The sequence below is a fragment of the Mustela putorius genome, unplaced genomic scaffold (assembly GCF_011764305.1).
Source record: "Mustela putorius furo isolate JIRA1106 unplaced genomic scaffold, ASM1176430v1.1 tig00000129_pilon_pilon_pilon, whole genome shotgun sequence".
Lineage (NCBI taxonomy): Eukaryota > Metazoa > Chordata > Mammalia > Carnivora > Mustelidae > Mustela > Mustela putorius.
In genome coordinates this window covers 20,208,370-20,228,168 of record NW_025421290.1, presented here as the reverse complement: position 1 = coordinate 20,228,168, position 19,799 = coordinate 20,208,370, and the positions used below count along the sequence as shown (strand labels likewise).

At 35.8% G+C, this 19,799-nt stretch overlaps 1 protein-coding gene across 4 annotated transcripts in view; it reads right to left on the bottom strand.

Moving 5' to 3' along the window:
* PALS1 (protein associated with LIN7 1, MAGUK p55 family member) overlaps window positions 1-19,799 on the bottom strand; it is a 75,448-nt gene that overhangs the window by 43,012 nt on the left and 12,637 nt on the right. The window contains exons 2-3 of one of the 4 annotated variants that reach the window (XM_004738969.3): window positions 15,898-15,983; window positions 9,641-10,173 (exon numbers count right to left, since the gene is read on the bottom strand). In XM_004738969.3, the coding sequence (XP_004739026.1) occupies window positions 9,641-10,007 (367 nt within the window). In that variant the 5' untranslated portion in view covers window positions 10,008-10,173; window positions 15,898-15,983. The remainder of the gene's footprint in view (window positions 1-9,640; window positions 10,174-15,897; window positions 15,984-19,799) is intronic. The other 3 variants (XM_004738971.3, XM_004738970.3, XM_004738972.3) reach the window with 3 other exon arrangements.

Genomic DNA, 19,799 nt, shown 5'->3' with positions numbered 1-19,799 from the left:
AGTATTCAGAGGAGCTTATTCCTTCTAGCTATCTTACCACATATGTTTAGAAGGAATTTTCTCTAGCTGTTTGTGCATCTTCATACATATAATGCATATAATCCATGTGTTTTAGTCACCCTGCAAATGCTACTTTTATAATACCATGCAGGAAAGCTGCTTAAAGTACTCTCATCCTTCAGATCCAAATACTTCCATTAAAAATGTTTGGTGAACAAGTAGAAAAGATTAAGTTAGCAGACACTCAGTGAATTTTTAAAACTTCATTAAATACATGTAGATTGACTGGAAGATAAGGACTAAACTATATGTAGTTGAAACAAATGAGTATTTAAAGACAAAATACGAAATACTAAGTGATACAAACCCTCTGATGAAATCAGTGTTTTCTTAAAAGCCTTTTTAAAAAAAGGCTTATCAACTTAAAAGACATTAAAAATGATACTGCCTCTATCCAGTAAGTTTTAAAATCACAAAGAAGCAACAGATACCTACAGCATTAGTCTTAAAATACTGATCATGATAAATGAAATGAGTTCAGTCTTTACTCAGTTCTTTACTAGAAAATTCTCAATGTATTTCTGACAAAGGGTCTTTTCTTTGATATTAAAGTTGATGTCTAATGAAAAATTACTGTAACACCAATGCAGGGATTTCTCACTTTGACACACATTCTCATTCACATTTCAAAAAGTTTCATATAAAATTAATTTCAAAGGTCAGAATATTTAGTTGTAGGTTAAAAAACTCTTAGGTCCTATATGGTATATCTTTTTTTTTTTTTTAAGATTTTATTTATTTGAAAGAGAGAGAGAGACAGAGAGAGTGAGCTCAAGTGTGAGGAGGCGCAGAGGGAAAGGGACAAGCAGACTCTGCTGAGTGGGGAGCCTGATGTGGAGCTCGAACCCAGAACCCTGAGATCATGACCTGAGCTGAAGTCAGATGCTTAGCCAATTGAGCCACCCAGGCACCTTTATATTGTACATCTTTAAAAGCACTTTACAAATAATCATTATTCAAGAACAGTTATTTTTGTAGACACTTAAAGAAATGTTCCATTGCCTGATGCAGGTTATATTTGTTCACTTAAAACAAATGAAACATTCTGTACAATTCCAGAAGGCATTTTTAAAAATCCAATCAGATACAACTACATCAGTTCTGTCAAATACACACCCTCTTCTGTAATTAACAACGAAGATACACAATAAAGAGAGGGCAGAATCCAGAGAATACAGACTCCACTCCCATAAGCAGAGACACAATAGGGGAAACAAAAGGATAAACATGAGATGGACAGGAAAATAGAAAGATATAAGGAGAATCACAGGGCTAGTGAGAAAGAATGACACAGTGCAGAGAGAGAAGTGGACAACGAAGGGAGTATTGCAGCAGAGACATAACTATAGTAAGGCAGGAGAGAGGGAGGGCAGAAAAGGGGACACGGCAGAGGAGAAGGCAAAGGCAAGCAAATGTGGCTTTGATGATAAATTCTAGTCAGCTACAGCTTCCCTACAAGAAAGTTCTTTAGCTCTAGTTTAAATTCTTTGTCCCACAGTTAGATCTAGTTCCTCTTTCTTGATACTCAGTAGAAATTATTTTAAGTTCCCATCATCTTCTCTAACATTTCTTATAACACTTAAATTATTTATCTAAATGTATCATATTACCTATTATTATATTATCTGTTACATATTACCTAAAAATTGTATTTGGCATTGGAATACAATTAATCAGATAAATACAAACATGTACATAAATCTATCCCCTGCATCTTCTCCTTTCCCTTTGGTCTTCTCCTGGTAGCCTAAGATCCAAGAATGAAGATTTAAATTAGGCAACAGTAAGCAAAAGCCAAGAGTTGCTCTATCTGGAATTCTATCTTTAAATACCCAAGATTCTAGACAGTCATATGGGAGAAATTTTTGGCTTTAAGGTTAAAAAATAAAATTACCAAAGAAGCTAAGGAATCTCCATCTTGAAAGTTCTAAGGAACTTTCAAAGTAGTGGTGATAACCACCTATCTGGATTAACTTTGCTTATTTTAACTTATGCTATCATTTACCCCAATGGAGACAGTTCCTAGAGATCTATTCTAGCGTAAGAATCCTCTATCTCATTGTTCAGATAATACAATTTATTTAACCTATCCTCAGAAATTTCTAGGTTTCAACTAACTTTATAACTTTTTTCCTGAAACTTTTAAATATTTCTCCTTTTCTCCTAAATTAGATAGTCAAACTGAATATTCAGATGAGGACCTTAGTATTTCTGAGTATGAAGACATTGTATCAGTTTCCAGTATATCTATCTGCTGAATCAAAATTAGAACATTCATTCAGGAAAGCTTTGCTTAAACAAAGGTAGACTTTTTCTTTTTTTTTTTTTTCAAATTTAAGAACAAAAAATTCAGATCTTTGAATTTTGGTCATTAGTGGGCCAAGTCAAAATGATATTTAAAAAAAAAATATCAGAAGCTCATGAAAAATCCTGAACAGTAATTACTCATTAAAAAATTGGTTACAAATTAAAAACAAATACCAGTTAAGTATATAGGCAACGACAGTTAAGAGACAAAGCACAGAAAAATCTTACCCCTGAAAATGGTAAGACAATGAAAAACTGTAACTAAAGCCCCAAATCTGGGCTGAGAATACCTGGGTCCTAATTATTGCTCCATCACTTGTTAGTTGCATTATCTGTCACTGGACAACTCACTACAAGTCTCCGGGCCTTTCTATAAAATGAGTGGGTTTGAGTAGTATATTATTTCTCAAACTTCTGTTGGCAATTCATTAAAAAGTATATAGGGGCACCTGGGTGGCTCAATGGGTTAAGCCTCTGCTTTTAGCCCAGATCATGATCTCAGGGTCCTGGGACTGACTCCTGCATCAGGCTCTCTGCTCAGCAGGGAGCCTGCTTCCACCCCGCCTCCCACCCCCACTGGCCTGCCTCTCTGCCTACTTGTGATCTCTCTGTCAAATAAATAAATAGAACCTTTAAAATAAATAAATAAAAAGTATATATATTTTATTTTAACCCAGCATATACAAACCTATTTGAAATATAAGATTTATAAATACCTATGTGCAATATATTTTAATGTTTTATAGTTTATTCTAGCTCTTAACAAGTTACTGATTGGAAGGATGGCTAAAATTAAAAGACATAAAATACAAGTAGAAGCAAGGATGTACAGAAACTGGAATCCTCACACATTGCTGGTAAGGACACAAAACAATACAGATATTCTGGAATCCTCAATAACTTAAACATAGAATTACCATATGATCAGCAATTCCATTCCTATTATATACCCAAAAGAAATAAAAAATTGGTGTTCAAACAGAAACTTGTATGTGAGTATTCATAACACTATTACAACAAACCAAAAGCTGGAAACAACCCAAATGTTCCATCAGCAGATGAATGGATAAACAAAATATGGCATGTCCATGAAACAGAGTATTCAGCCATGGAAAGGAATGAAGTACTAGTCTACGCTATAACACAATGAACCCTGAAAATAATATGCTACATAAAAATAAGCCAGTCACAAAAGGTCATGTATTGTATGACTGACTTATAGAAAATGTCCCAAATAAACAAATCTATAAAAAGGAAGTGGACTAGGGTTGTTAGGGAGAGGAGAGACTAAGAAGTGACTGCTAATGGGTAGTTTCTTTTAATGAAAACAATCCGAAATTATACAGTGGTGATGGTTGCCAATCTTACGAATATACTAAAAACTCATGAATTACACAACTTTAAAAGAGTTAATTTTATTGTATATGAATATCTTTTTTTTTTTTTTAAAGATTTATTTATTTTAGAGAGAGAGAAAGTGTGCAAGTGAGTGGGTTTAGGGGTAGAGGGAAAGGGTGGAAGGGAGAAAAGCTCAGAGACCAACACAGGGCTCAATCTCATGACCCTGAAATCATGACCTGAGCTGAAACCAAGAGTTGGATGATTAGCAGCCACCCAGGCCACCATATGAATTATATCTTAATAAATCTGTTATTTAAAAAAAAAAAAAATGAGGGCGCCTGGGTGGCTCAGTGGGTTAAGCCGCTTGCCTTCGGCTCAGGTCATGATCTCAGGGTCCTGGGATCGAGTCCCGCATCGGGAATCTCTACTCAGCAGGGAGCCTGCTTCCCTCTCTCTCTCTCTGCCTGCCTCTCTGTCTACTTGTGATCTCTCTCTGTCAAATAAATAAATAAAATCTTTAAAAAAAAATGAAAATTTACTGGTTAAGATCCACAAATTAACTTCATGGACTAAAAGGTTAGATGATCTCTGATGGCTTCAAGTTCTTACAAAAGTTCAATTTTAGGGTGCCTGGGTAGCTCAGCTGGTTAAATGCTGCTTGGTTTCTGCTCAGGTCATGACCTCAGGGTTGTGAGATTTGAGGCCACGTTCGGCTCTGCGCTCAGCATGGAATCTGCTTGAGATTCTTTCCCCTCTGCTCCTCCTCCTGCCCCCCATATAAATAAATAAAATAAAAAAACTAAATTTTAGTCAAATGTACAGTGTGCCACATACTTATTTACATTTTTTCACTTGGTTCTCAAGAAAATCCAGAAGCTGAGGCTTAGAAAAGTTAAGTAAACTGTCTAAAGTCAATAGCAACTATATGAAAATAAAAAGTATTTAAACTCTACATCTGACTCTAGATATCACTTTCCAATACTGAATGATGTCCTGCACTTTTGAACATATCATGATATAATGATGCAAGTCTTTGCAAAAGGGCAAAAACTAAAATCAATTATTACTTAATAAGTAAAATGAAGTTTTGATGCAATGTGTCAAAGACTGATATAGCAGTTAATTATTTCTCAGAATTGCGCACACTTAACAACCAAACATTACATGACTACATATATTATAATTAATTTTCCTAATCTTTACTCTAGATTAGCCCTAATTTTAGCAATCTGAACAAATCAGAAAATTTTCAAACAGACCCAACATTTTAAACATTAAATCTAGTACTCATAAGTCTAATTATGCTACTCCCAGGAAAATAAACTTCCTCAAAGTATGACTAAAAGAGCCTGGAAACATCTATAGCAGCTGAGGAAAAATTTAATAATTACTAGCTTTTCAGAAGTAAGCTGAACTCAAGGTTTATTGGCATTGGAATTGTGTTTATTGACTTTAAATAAATAAACTTTACTGAAAGCCAATCTTTAAAAACGTTTATCACAATTCTAGTATAACCCACGGTTAGTCAGAAGTCAGTAACAGAAAGAAATCTGGAAGATGTGTTTTACTTTGTTAACATCACATACAGGAAAACTATTACTGTCTTTACTGCTGAATATTCAGAGACATAGCAAAAATATGTAGACACTAATCAAGACTGAAACATGCTATTAATTAATATAATGAAGTATTTTACTCACCCTAGTTTTCTGCCCCTTGGGGTACCTTTTATCTTCATATTAATAGCATCCAGTATGAATTAGAAAGCCCCTAATTACAAATTTCAAGGGTCTCCTTATTAACCACAAAACAGATAGCTCATCACTGGTGTGTGTGGGTGGGTGGATATGCCTTTCCTAAGGTCTCTTCATATGTGACAGATGACAAGGTTTCCTCCTTTATTCCCTTTAAATATTCTATTCTATTTACTTGTCTGTAACCCTGGACCAAAACTATTTCTATGTGAATAAAAAACAAAAGCAGTGGCACGTGCAATCAAGAGGTATCTGAAAAATGATTCTACTTTACTTCATCCTACTCTAACCTGCTTTGTTATCTTCTCAGAATTTCCCTCACAAAGTAGTTTGTTTTGCTTATGAAAGAGAACAAAGACACTGAGATTTTATTTGAAGCAAAGCCAAGTTTTAAGAACTCATGCCAATTTTAGGGAAAGCTTCCCTAATATATCAAAATTCTTATAATTTAGAATATTAATATTATTTATTTGAAGTTAAATTCTCAATCACCAGTTTCTAACTTTTAATAAGATTCTAAAATTTTTTTAAAAGATTTTATTATTTGAGAGAGCACGAGTAGGATGAGGGGCAGGGGCAGAAGCAGATTTCTGCTGAGCAAGGAGCCTGATTCGGGGTTTGATCCCAGGACTCTGGGATCATGACCTGAGCCCAAGGCAGATGCTTAACAGAATGAGCCACCCAGGTGCCCCTTTTAATAAGATTCTGACTGCTTTTAAACAAGCAAGTTCAGTTCATCCTTTCTAAATATTTTCTATCAATTCCATCCCTGCATTTTTATTATTAAACAGTGCCTAGTTTATAAATCCTTTCACTAAAAACAACTACCCAAAGTATCCAACCTTCCAAACACATTTTCAATTCTTAATACAGTATTTTCTCTACTCACAGATAAATGATGATGTATCATTGGAAACTGATGGTTCTCTTTCAAAGAAAGAAATCAGTTGTTGCATCCTTTCCTCATTTAAAACAAAGGTGGCTGGCTGTTTCTGGCTGTGAAAGAGGCTGAGAAGTTGCCTCTGGCATGTGTTTATTAATCAAAATGCTGGCAGGGAGACATAACTTTAAGGGAGTACTTCTGTTGTAGTTTGATGTGTTAGCAAATTGTACAGGGAAAAAATGTTTGGTACAAAGCTATTACGCTTCATTTTAAAATGAAAACTTAAAACTCAGTACATCCAAAAGTGAAGCTTTGACTGGCAATAACTCTGTAACTTTTACTAACTTTTTGTTTCCTAAAATTAACACATTTGTGTTGAGTCTATCAACATTAAATATATTACTTATTTCTCAAAATATTAAGTATCCCCCTATTCAAAAATTGAATTACAAACACCTGTTATAATAATAATAATAATAATAAAAGACTTATTTATTTAAGAGAGAGGGAACATGAGGAGGGGGGGCAGAGTGAAAGGGAGAGAGAATCTCAAGCAGGCTCTGTGCTAGGCGTGGAGCCGGATTCGGAGGGTTGGCTGGGGGGGGGGGCATTCTATCTCATGACCCTGAGATCCTGACCTGAACTGAAACTGAGAGTCAGACACTTAACCAATTGTGCCACCCAGGTGCCCCTGGTACTACATTTTGAACTACTCTAAAACAAAATACGTAAAATAACCTTAAATTCAAGGTATTGCACAAAGGTATTTCTGAAAACCACAGTGGAATGCAAGCTGAAGAAAATACAGCTGTCCTTTAATCTACACTTGCAGGAAAGTTAGATAAGTAACATATAAACAGAAATCAGAAAAAGCAAAAAAATTTGAGAGAAATGTCTCCAATCCTCTGTGCTTAGGCAAGAAAAAGTTTCACTAAAGCAAATCTGGCTTAAGCTGTATTTGTTTCTTTACTGAGGGTACATGAATATTAACTATTAGATGGATTTTTCTGCCTGATCTAAATAAAGCAAATGGACAAATACATTAATCTGAAAGAAATTTAAACAAAAACCAATAAAAAGAAAAAGGAAAAATCAGTCCAGGCTTGGGCTGGATACATTACAATGTAATCATTTTCCAAGTCAGAGAGAATATTTACAATATTTGAATAAAAAACAATGGAGGGGCGCCTGGGTGGCTTAGCTGTTTAAGCATCTGCCTTCAGCTCAGGTCATTATCCCAGGGTCCTGGGATCCAGGCCTGTGTCGGGCTCCCTGCTCAGTGCTGAGCCTGTTTCACTGCCTTCCTCTGCCCCTCCTGCCCTGTTTGTGTTCCCTATCTCAAAGAAATAAAAACAAAAACAAAAATAACAGAGTGGTGGGAGATGAGGGCCAGTAAGAGGTAATCGGGAATTAAATATTTTTACTCTAACAGAACTCTTTGGGAAATAGAGCATAAAATCCCTTCAGGTAAATATATTTTGAAAATATGTATTTTTTCTGTTTTCACTGTAATTATCTTTTTAAAGGAGAGAGAGGTTTATGGAATACACTGCAAGATAGCGGTGGGTAGGACAACAAGAGAGATGCTCTCTCCCTGTTTTCAGTATAATTATAATACCTGAAGGCATTTACCAGACTTCACTATCACTGAACACATCTGATTTAAAACACAGAGAAGCATACACATTACTTTCTCTCACGAAACATGGTTCCTTAATAAATTTTAATGAAGATGATGATGGGATGTAGTAGAAACTGCTTCAGACTTAGAACAAAGAGACTTTGGGAGGAAAATATCATATATACAAATCTAGTATATAAGGTTATTTTGGGAAAACTACAAAAAGGTGTTCCATTCCTACTAGCAAGAGCTCTGATCCAGTGAGTGAAGAACACGATGGACATCATTCTTAAACTCTCTGAAGTACACCAACTGCATATCTATATCAAGCAAATTCAAACTTGGCCCTACCACTTATTAGCTTGAAATCTTAAACACTGAGTTAACTCAATTTCAATTTATTTCCAAAATGAAGATTATAGTGTCCTGTTAATAGAATTATTATAGATATCCCACAGCATGGAATGAGTACAGAGCTCAATAGACACTTAAATGAATGGCAAAACAACAATGAAAAGTCTCTCCTTCCACAGAAAAGTGGAAGTAGCTCTATTTTCACATCTATAAATAATAAATGCAAAATAGAATACTTAACTTCGGTTAGCTTGGGTTTTTTTTTTTTTTTTAAGATTTTATTTATTTATTTGATAGAGATCACAAGCAGGCAGAGAGGCAGGCAGAGAGAGAGGAGGGAACAGGCTCCTTGCTGAGCAGAGAGCCGGATGCGGGGCTCCATTTCAGGACCCTAGGATCATGACCGGAGCCGAAGGCAGAGGCTTTAACTCACTGAGCCACCCAGGCACCCCCAGTTAGCCTGGTTTTAAGAGAACACAAATTAACATACATCTCTAACACCAGTTCACTGATCAATTTGTGTATGTGTGTGTGTGTGTGCACGCATGTGTGCATTTATGTGTAGGAAGGGAAGACAGTAAATTCAATGATAAAATATTCTAAGTCTGGAAACATTATATTTGAATCTCCCTTGCAGGCTCATAATGCATATTAGCACTCTAAAGGGTCTGAAGTCCTGTAGTAAGAGGTTTAACTTATTTAACCCATTGTTCTCAAAATTTATTTGGTCACAGATTTCTTTTTTGTTTATATCTACTAATAACTCATGGCGCTAGGTTTTGTTTTGTTTTTTTTCCCTACAGAATGGAATTTGGAAGTTTTGAGCCATGTTTTATGTATATGATGCCATAGGAACAGCTCCACTTCTTATTGGCAGTCATTAATTAAAGAAAACCAAAAAGATTATAAGTTACAGATAGTAATTTCATTACAATTTTACGAACTTCAAGGCAATCAGAAATTCAAAATCTGAAACTGCTTTTCAGTAATTTTGATATAAAAGTTTGAGTTTGAAATAAAAGGTGAATTTCAAGGCTATGTTAGCCCACATGAGGAAATTATTAATTCAAAGATTTTATCTAAAATCCATGTTGTAATGAATGAACATTTTAGCCACACGCTTTAGCTCTATGTGACTAAAAGTAAACAATGATGATGACTGGTTATACGGCCTTTGCAAGAAAAGAACTTATCTTGGTCTGAATTCAAACTGCTACTACTTACATTTTATTATACTCTTCTTCCTTCCTGTACACATTCATGTTAAGGCAAGAGAAACAAAAGTAAAGCATTTTCTATTCTACTGCTGTACTTACTTACCTAATATTTTCACAGCATAATGAGGACTTTCTAAGACAATTCCTTCCTCTGTGTCAAATATAGGGTTATCTATTCCAGTCTTTGGAGGAATCTGGGCTAGTTTCTTAAGTCTCATGGAAGAATTAAGGTCAAGTTCTTGTTTTTTCCCTTCTTCTTCACGCCTGCGCCTCATGTCTTCCTGTTGCTGCCGAATGCGCTCCAGCTGTGCACTTCGACGCACTGGCATCATCCTGGCGCCCAAATCTCCGGGGCAGTCAACAGCCATCTCTCGATGCTTCTGAGGTTCCTCTGGTGATGCAAGATCAACATTTTTTACTTCGCTGTCTGATTCCTCAGTAACATGCCCATTCATATGGGATGTTGTCATGGTTATCTACAAAAACCTGTACCACTTTTTATAAATCAATTTCTCCTATAAAGCCAATCTCTTGATTCTGTAGTATAAAATCCATGTTACTTCAAAAAAAAAACAAAAAAACAAAAAACTTCTCACATCACATAATAATGCTATGAAATGTATCCATGAAGGAAATCTAAGGGGAAAGATGGGGAAAAAAAGTATAAGAATTAAAATATAAAAGTAGATTTTACATAGCCCACTTCCAATCTATACACAATATAGTATCTTATAAGTGTATAACATTATTTGGCTATATAGATTAAGTACTTTCATTTTATAGATAATGCTGAGAAAATCAAGGTATTAAAAAAAAACAACAACCCTCCCAAGAATTTGAAGCATACTGTTTAATTCTACAGCTGAGAAAAACCATGTATTAGAAGTTTAGCCAAGTGGGAAGTAAGAAAGTTTTAGGTACTAGTCTGGTAGAGAATAGGTTGCTTAAGGTATAAAGATGTATATAGTTGTCTCAACACAGTACTTTATACTCAATACAGGAGATATGAAATAGCTTCCTAGTTAACTGCTAAAGAAATGGGCATATAGCAAGCTATGCTGGTGGTTCACTTGAGATTAAGGCAGCATTGTCAGGGACAATTCACTTCTAGGAGTTTATAAGAAGCACGAGATACCTAATGAAAAAGAAACTTTAATTAGCAGCAAAGGCATCTATAGGATAAAATCACATTAAGTGAGAAAAAGACTACGTGGGTTTTCAGTCCTTATAACCAGTCCCAATAATAAAAGAATTAAGAATTAATTCTTTACGAGGATTCATTTCAAGAAAATGGTAGTATCTATTACCACCCAAAAAATGTTGAAGTCACAGCAAATAAGAATATATTAGATTTAAAGATCAGAAACTGAATTTTAATTCTGCTGCTGCCACTTGCTCTGGTTTTATGGTTTAAGCCTAGTCAGTTTCTCTCTCTGAACCTCGGATTTCTTTGGAAAACTTATTCATAGGCTTTTTCTGAGTTTTAAGTGAGATATACTGTATGCAAGTTTTAAAACTAAAAAATGCATACATGCATATTAATTCTTAGCATTAATTTGATTCTATTTTAAAAATCCATTATTAACTTGATTCTCCTATTTTAAAAATCCTTCAACATATTTCATTATTTCTTAAAAGATTTATTTATTTTAGAGAGAAAGCATGCACAAGCAGGGGCAGGTGCAGAGGGAAAGGGAGAAAAGCGGACTCCATGCTGACTGCACAGCCCCACTCAGGGCCATTCCCACGACCCCATACCACGACCCAAGCAGAAATCAAGAGTCGGATGCCCAACAGACTGAGCCACCCAGGCTCCCCACTTTAACATATTTTAGACAAGAAAAATATTTTACTGGATGACACCAGCTTTTCATCAAGCCATTTCTTAGATATAAGTAGGCAGATTGTTTATATATGTGTAAACCCACACATTAAATCCAATTAGTCGTCTCTGTTCAAGACTTTAAAAATATTTACAATAATAAACCTACTACACCTCCTTGAGTTTAGCATCACTTCAGTAAACAGGTTGGCTGTTTGCATATGCCAACTCAGCAAAAGCTGAGTTTTCAGACAATATTCCTAAATGCCAGCCAATCTTCTCTCCAACATCTTGTCTCAGATTTCTGAAATCCCACTTAGACTGAGAGGAAAACCACTAGACCAGCAGGCAAGAATACTGGTACAAGCTACATAAGCCACCAGGCATTACATTCTCACAAGAATTTTTTTTTTTTTTAAGATTTTATTTATTATCAGAGAGAGAGAGGGGGGAGAGAGTGAGCACAGGCAGACGGAGGCAGAGGGAGAAGCAGGCTCCCTGCCAAGCAAGGAGCCCGATGTGGGACTTGATCCCAGGACGCTGGGATCATGACCTGAGCCGAAGGCAGCTGCTTAACCAACTGAGCCACCCAGGCGTCCCACATTCTCACAAGAATTTTGGTAGACTTTTCTGTCTTGTATCCAAATTTTAACCTCTCTATTCGTAACTATGTGATCTACACACAGATAACTTATTTATAATTGGATTGCCTTCTTTTTCAGTAAAATGAGAACTATTAGAATTAAATTAGGCTGTTCTTAAGTTTTATATATTGATTACATGTTATGCAAATTCAGCTTATTTAATGTTCTCATTATAAGTAACTAGAAATGTATGTGGGAGTTACTGTAATCCTATACTTAATTTTGATTTTAAAAATTATTTCCAGAAAATTATAGCTCTCAACTTTTTCCAATTATAATATTTACTGGGGTTTAAAAATCATTTAATAATGGCTAATGCACTTCCTACCTTATATGCTAGCCTACAAATTATGATCTGAAATTAAAACTCTCAGCTTCAAAACTGTAAGGCTTTGTCCATAGTCACCATAATAGATCATGGAGGGGAGGAATTACAGCTCATGCAAAAGAGGCTGGGCTTGGTGATCTGGGTCAGAGTTTTCATGCTTCTCTTTCAGGACCTAGTCTTTCACTCTCAGAAAAATTTCGGTAACCTGGTATTAAACTGCTTAAAATTCCATTTTGGTCATTGCCCTTGAAGTGTTCACAATCTACTGGGAGAGACAGCAAAGAAAATGAATGATTATTCTTCCCCAGTTGGTTTCTCCTCGTTAGATTCTGAATTAATTAAAGATAAGAGTCTAGTCTTATTTTTATACCTCCCAGTGCTCAACACAATACGTATCATATAGAGAATGCCCAGTGAATATCTGTTGAACTAAAAATGTCAGAAATTCACAGACCATATAGACTCTGAAACTTAGTATGTGGTAAGAAGTCAGAGCAAACACTCAAAACATAAGGATACATTTCTTTGAACAATATTTCAAAGAACTAAAAATTAGCCAGATAGAAGAGTCTGTTCCAGTCAGAGGGAATCATATGACCAATAAGAATGAAGAGCATGAAAATATGGCACTTTCAGGAAACAGAATAGAATGCAATAAAGCTGAGTGGGACAATGTGAGCATACCATATATGAATAATGAAAAAACTGGAAAGGCAAGCAGGGAGGCAGACTGACAGAGTTGAAGAGCTAAGGACTTAGACTACATGTTGAAAAACATATAGGTTACAGAATTACTTGGTGTCTGCCTTTCATACACCAAAAAGAGGAGAGCTGAGAAAGAGGAAGAAGAGAAGGAAGTAGTAGTAGCAGTAGAAGGAGCAGCACTTACAACTTTAACATTTACTGAGCACTTACGTGCTGGAGAATATTGCAAACACTTCACACAATATTCATGCATTTAATCCCATTATTACTCTAAAAGTAGTTCCAAATATGCCTGTTTTGTAGACGAGGAATGGGGGCTGAAGTAGGTCTTGAAGACAGAACGGAGAAATAAGAGACCATATGAACAAAAGGCAGAAGATAAAAGGTATGGGAAATGTACAAACGAGGCTAGATGAACTAAGGCAGTCAGCTTGTCCCAGAGAATAGTAGCTAGAAAGTCTGACTGGGTCCAACTTATAAAAGGCCTTAAACAATAAAAAATTAAAAATTAAAAAAAAAAAAAGGCCTTAAAAATAAGTCCCTAATTCTCAAGACACTAAGTCATCAAAGATTTAGTAAAGAAGAAGAAAGAAGAATGAAGGTGTCTGCCGGTCACATGGATAAATGATCTACCTATTAAGCAAGGATCTTATTCATCTCTATATCTCTGATATCTAGCAAGGGACATATGCATAGATTAAGTCTATGAGTAAATCGTTCCTATGTTTATGTAACTGAGCATTTACTCTTGGATAAGTACTAGGTTTTAGAGATGGGATCCCTGCCCATTAGCCTATCAACCAAAATGTCCTACAGGGATCTAGAAATTAACATGTCTAGAGTTAAACTTATTATTTCCCTTTAATCCCCTCATATTCTCCTTAATCCTCTTCCTCCACTTTCAGTTCTAATTAATGCCATTATACCTTCCCTGTTACCCAAGACAGCATAATGTTTCAAAGAACAGGCTCCAGAATCAGAATGCCTAGGACCTAATCCTTGCCTACTCCTTTTAAAAGTCTCAGCTGAAATACATCCTCCCCCAGATTTCCATGACTCCCCAGACTGGTTATGTGACTGCTCTGAAATCCCACAGTCCCTGTCAGATCTCTGATCAAACTAGACTACAGCTATTTGTATCTCTGTCTGTCTGTGCCATCAGACCAGAAGCCCTTAAAGGTCAGGAACCATACTGACTCATCTCTGGATCCATGATACTGTCCAGCAGAGGGACCAAGCAAGCAGGGAGGCTTCATAATAAGAAGTGTGACTCCAGGACTACTATCTTTGGGTTACTAGATGGATGGCAAATATCCTTAAAAGATGGAAAACACAGGGGAAGAAGAATTAGATAGAAGAGGACAGAAATTAAAGGGTAATATAGGTTTTGTTTTGGACACAATCTGAAGGTGACTGCCGGTCACATGGATAAATGATCTACCTATTAGCAAGGATCTATCTTATTCATCTCTATAGTCCTGATATCTAGCAAAGGACAAATGCATAAATTAAGTATATGAGTAAATCGTTTCTATGTTCAATACCTCTAAGGCTTTCATATTGCCTAGAGAACAGAGTTGGGACTCACAAGGTAAATCCAAACTTTCTTTTACTATTTTCCAACACAAACTTTCAAAGTTTGCTTCCTCAATTATGCCTATTACCTTTCTTCTTCCTGCCCAAGTGCCTTATGAAATAAGAAAATGAACTGCTTCTCTTTTCATCTTCTGACTTCAAGATCTACCACAAGTTCCCATTTCCTTCAAGAAATCTTTCCAAACCACCTCGATTAAATAATGACCTCACAAAAGAACACTCCAAAAGACTTTATAATGGTCACAAGTTAATTCATGAAAGCCATCAAAGATTCAAAAGTCTTTCCAGAATCAAAGAAATATTATGCTATGTCCTACAGTTCCAGCATCCAGCTCATTATAATTCCTAAACAGGCAAACCATGAATATTCTACATCATATATGTAATCAATACATATCAATAAAATGTGGCAGTCCAAAGGAATTATATTCTTCCTCTCCAAAACACACACACACACACACACACACACAAAAGCAAAAGAGAAAAAGAAAAAGAAAAAGAAAAAAAAGTCTTGTTTGACAATTCAGAAGCTGGGAAATCTAGAGAATTACCTCCTTAAGTGTAAATAAAAGATCATCTTATGCAGATAATAGAGTTAACAGGTTCCTGGCCCTAAGAGTACTCTATTCCTCTCTTCTCAACCTTCTAATTATAAATTGTTTTTAAAATGCCTCAAAAGCCCACATTTCACATCTTCATCAGAGTTCCATCTCATACCCCGAACCAAGAAAAAAATAAAAATAAGAAAGAAGTCAAAACTCTTTACAAAGTCGAAAAAAGAAGAAAACAAATTTTTAGGTTGGCAGGCCAAAGCTGTTTCAATGCTAACTTCAAACCAATTGGGAAGAAAGAGCCTTGGTTATGTGAGTTGGCTATAGGAGAAGGGGGTAAAAGGAAGTTAAATAAGCTTCAAATAATTAAAAAAGATTGAGACTGGGTGACCGGAAATAGCCTGAAGGATACAGGCCCACTGAAAATGCCACATGAAGAAATAGAACCATTGTGTGACAGCTGGGAAACATGAAGATGGTAGTCTACACTAGTGTCCAGAACTCAAGTTTGTTTTTATTTTGTTTTGTTTTTTTTACAATTCATCTTTCCTCCCCTTCTCCCACAAGCAGTGCCTTTTGACTAGCAGCTGGGAAGTCTCATTTTAAGTGATCAGCATTCCTCTGACATTCTAAGAAGTTGGACTATTTGTTTCCATAGAAACAGCTTTGTCAGCTAACAGAAGATTCAGGCCAAGAATAGTGAAAAGAACTTACGTTATGCAAATTGGAAAGAACTGGTCTACTATCCTCTTAGTTTTTCTTCTCTGGTTTTTCACGGAACTCAGGCTAACTTTCTTACTCTGTAAAACAGAGGAGAGACAAGTATAAAGGTCTGCCGTATTTTTTAGAGGGAAAGAGTGAGAGAAAATGGGTAATTCAGTATGATACCTAACTGTTTGCAAATGGCTAGGATTTCTTGGTATGAAGTAGTAAAAATGTTAATCTCCTCCGATATTTATCTATTTATTAAAAATAATTTATTTATTTGACAGAGAAAGAGACCACAAGTAGGCAGAGAGGCAGGCAGAGAGAGAAGAAGAAACAGATTCCTTGCTGAGCAGAGAGCCCGATGCGAGGCTCAATCCCAGCACCCTGAGATCATGACCTGAGCCGGAGGCAAAGGCTTTAACCCACTGAGCCACCCAGGCACCCCAATCTCCTCCAGTATTTAATGGGCTTCAATTAAATTCAGTGTAAGTTACCTGAAATCAGTGAGGAAAAAGAAGCAAGCATAACTGGTAAGAACCTTTGCAGGCTTTTTTTTTTTTTTTTAAGATTTTATTTATTTATTTGAGAGAGAGATGAAGAGAGAACACAAGTAGGGAGAGCTGCAGGCAGAGGCAGAGGTTGAAGCAGGCTGTCCATTGAGCAGGGACCCTGACAAGGGGCTCAATCCCAGGACCCTGGGATCATGACCCAAGCGGAAGGCAGCAGCTTAACCAACTGAGCCACCCAGGTGCCCCTGCAGATTATTTTTAATGATACCTTTGAACTCTAGGTTAAGGGTCAAACAAAAATGCAGTTTATGTATTTTCTTAGTTTTAACTACAACCTCTGGACCAATTTTAAATATTATGAATAGCTTACGATGCTGAGAAAATGAGAAAGATCCAAAAAGATACAAAAGAATTTGACAGGAACCACAGTTAATTCAGAGGGGGAAATTGTGATGCTACACTGGACTAAGGAGAGGATCCTGCTGTCCTAACAGAGCTTACATTCCGTCAGAGTAACATAGTAAAGAACAAACATGATGACTTCAGATAAAGAGCTAGAGAGAAAGGGAAACTATAATAAACAGTGATGTTTGGAAGGGGCAGCATTAGATAAGAAGGCCAGGAAGGCCTATTTTAGGAGGTGATATTTGCATTGAGACCTAAATGACAAAAAAAAAAGTCAGCTGTGGGAAGATCCGGAAATAAAGGTTGATGGGACAGAAAGTACATTTCTATACAGATACCACCAGGAATCTCAATTTCAATATATCCCAAACTGACCTCAACTTTCCTATTGTTGTTAATTATACCACTATCTTCAAGATCTTGATCTTTTTTAAGCCATATTATCTAGTACGTTGTTAAGATCTGTGGACTTTACAAAGTTTTTAGAATCTACTGAAGGGTGGCAAAATATGCCACCCCAAAATATCCCACTAGAAGATCACGTTCAGAAAATGAAAACGCATGCTAAAAAAAGGGAGAAATATTTGCAAAATATTTATGACCACTATAAAGACTCTTACAATTCATTAAATCAAAAAATCTAATTTTTTACAACAGGGCAAGAGCTTTGACCAATTTATGAAAGAAGATATACAAGTGACAGAAATGAACACTTGGAAAGATACTCAAATTAATTATTTTTTTTAAAGGTTTTATTTATTTGAAAGAGAGAATGAGAGTGCAAGAGCGGGGAGAATGGGCAGAAGGAGAGGGAGAAGCAGATTCCCAACTGAGCAGGGAGCCTGATGTGGGGCTCCATCCCAGGACCGTGGGACCATGACCTGAGCCAAAGGCAGATGCTTAATGAACGAGCCACACCAAGGCATCCCTCAAAAAAATTATTTTTTAAAAGACTAATGTATATTCACATACATTGTGTATTTAAAACAAATCATGTATTCACACCATATAAAAAAACTCTACAAAATGAAAGAATGGCCCATATACCATCTTCTTAAAGAAGAAACTTTAGCTATATCTAAAACTAAGTAAGTATGAATTACAACTCAAATACATTTGGGCTACTCATGTAAAGTATTTAGCTCAAAAGTTATTGCTGACTTTTTATTTGTAAATTCAGTGAGAAAAACGTCCCATTTGCTTATATTAAACACAAAGTTGAAGGTCTTTGCAGATATTCAAGACCACAAATTCACAGCAGGAATTGGTTAAAAGCCAAACAGTAGTATCAAAGATATCAAGTGGTTGGTTACTTGGTTACTTTATCATCTCAACAACTTGGTAATAAAAGATTAAGTATGTCCAAAAGGTTAGTCAAGTTTTTGTAAAGGTACCAGGACAAAAGGTAATTTATAACATTTTCAAACTGACCAGAAAAGGATATTTAAATATGTGGTATAAAGTTACTTGTAATATGGCTTTCCAGTACATTGCTACCAATCAGGAATATATATGGCCTAGTTAGAGAATAAGAACAGTCTTGATAATGAACAGAGCCAGTGTAAGAGATAGAAGATAAAGTGAGAGTTGACTCTGAATGCTAAGCTAAACTGTTTGAATTTTCTCCTGTAGGCAATGGGAAACTATGGGTTTCTGGGTTTAAAAAAAAGAACCAAAAATTGGCTTTTTAGAAAGTTGTATCTACACTGTAACCAGAGTTGACCAGGGGAAAAGTGAGTAGAGCAGCCAGCCAATAGAGATAATGTTTTAATACTTTATGCATTGGGAGGATAAAGGAAGTAGCAGAAGGAACGAAAAAGGGGTAACTTCAAATAATGGTTATTACAAAGGATGACTTGACAGGACTAGGAGACCAGTAGCCAAAGAGAATTCTAAAATATTGAGCATGACAACTGAAACTGAGAGAAATTATGGGCCCTTAAAATAGAAGAATTCAGAGAATAAGGTTTTTCTCTTTGGGAGGGAGAAGAGGCGGATGGGGAGAAGTGGAAAGATGATAAAATCCATTTTAAAGGGTAATTTTTAGCAGGCTGTTACTGCGAGACAGGGAAACCAAAGAAAATAGGCTAGAAATAAAAATTAATAAGTAATTTACATATTCATGGCTTACATCTGTAAAGCTTTAAAGTTTCCATAATAAATTCAAGCACATTATCTCATTTGATCTCTCTCCAGATTCCCTGAAAGATAAGTAGGTTGGAAATCTCCATTTTCCAGAAAATACACAGACATTGCAGGATAAGTCACAGAGCTACAATGAACAGAAACTAAAATCCAGATCAGTGAACCCCTATGTGGATCCACAATACAATGTCAGCTACATTCCTGTAAGCTGAAACCACCCTGACTACACACTTCTTTCAAAAAATCACATAATTACATCATTCTTTTACTTTTAAAATGATTAGAATCCCACTTTTTTCTTCAACTGCTCCATAAAATGAGACAGTAATTAATTAATTTCACTTAGATATTAACAAACTACAAGTTTACTCTAACATCAGACTGCTAGCATACCATCTATTGCTCAAAGTTTCTAAATACTCAGCAGAGGAGAGGCAGTCAAGTGGAGAAATGGTAGAAATGCATGGAAATTCTAATTTGAAAACTGACACTAAGCTACATTTTAGTTTCCTAGTGACATTTAAAAAATGTTATTCTCTACTCTATTGTTCCAATTTCAGTATGTGCTGCCAAACCGAGCCACATGTCCTACCTTGACAAACTGTTTTTAATAATATTTATTTATACCTTGAAAAATGAATAGCATAAAAATAAAACAGACGAGACAGACTAATCTTGTCAGATAAATTAGCTATCCCTCAGGGTCAAATATAAGTACTGCAAATCATAACTGTAATACCCCTAAATATGTTAATAATTAATTATACCAACCCGCATAAAATATCCCTCCATTATATCTTACATATACCCCTAGCTTCTCATACCACTATCTTAACATCATATTATCTC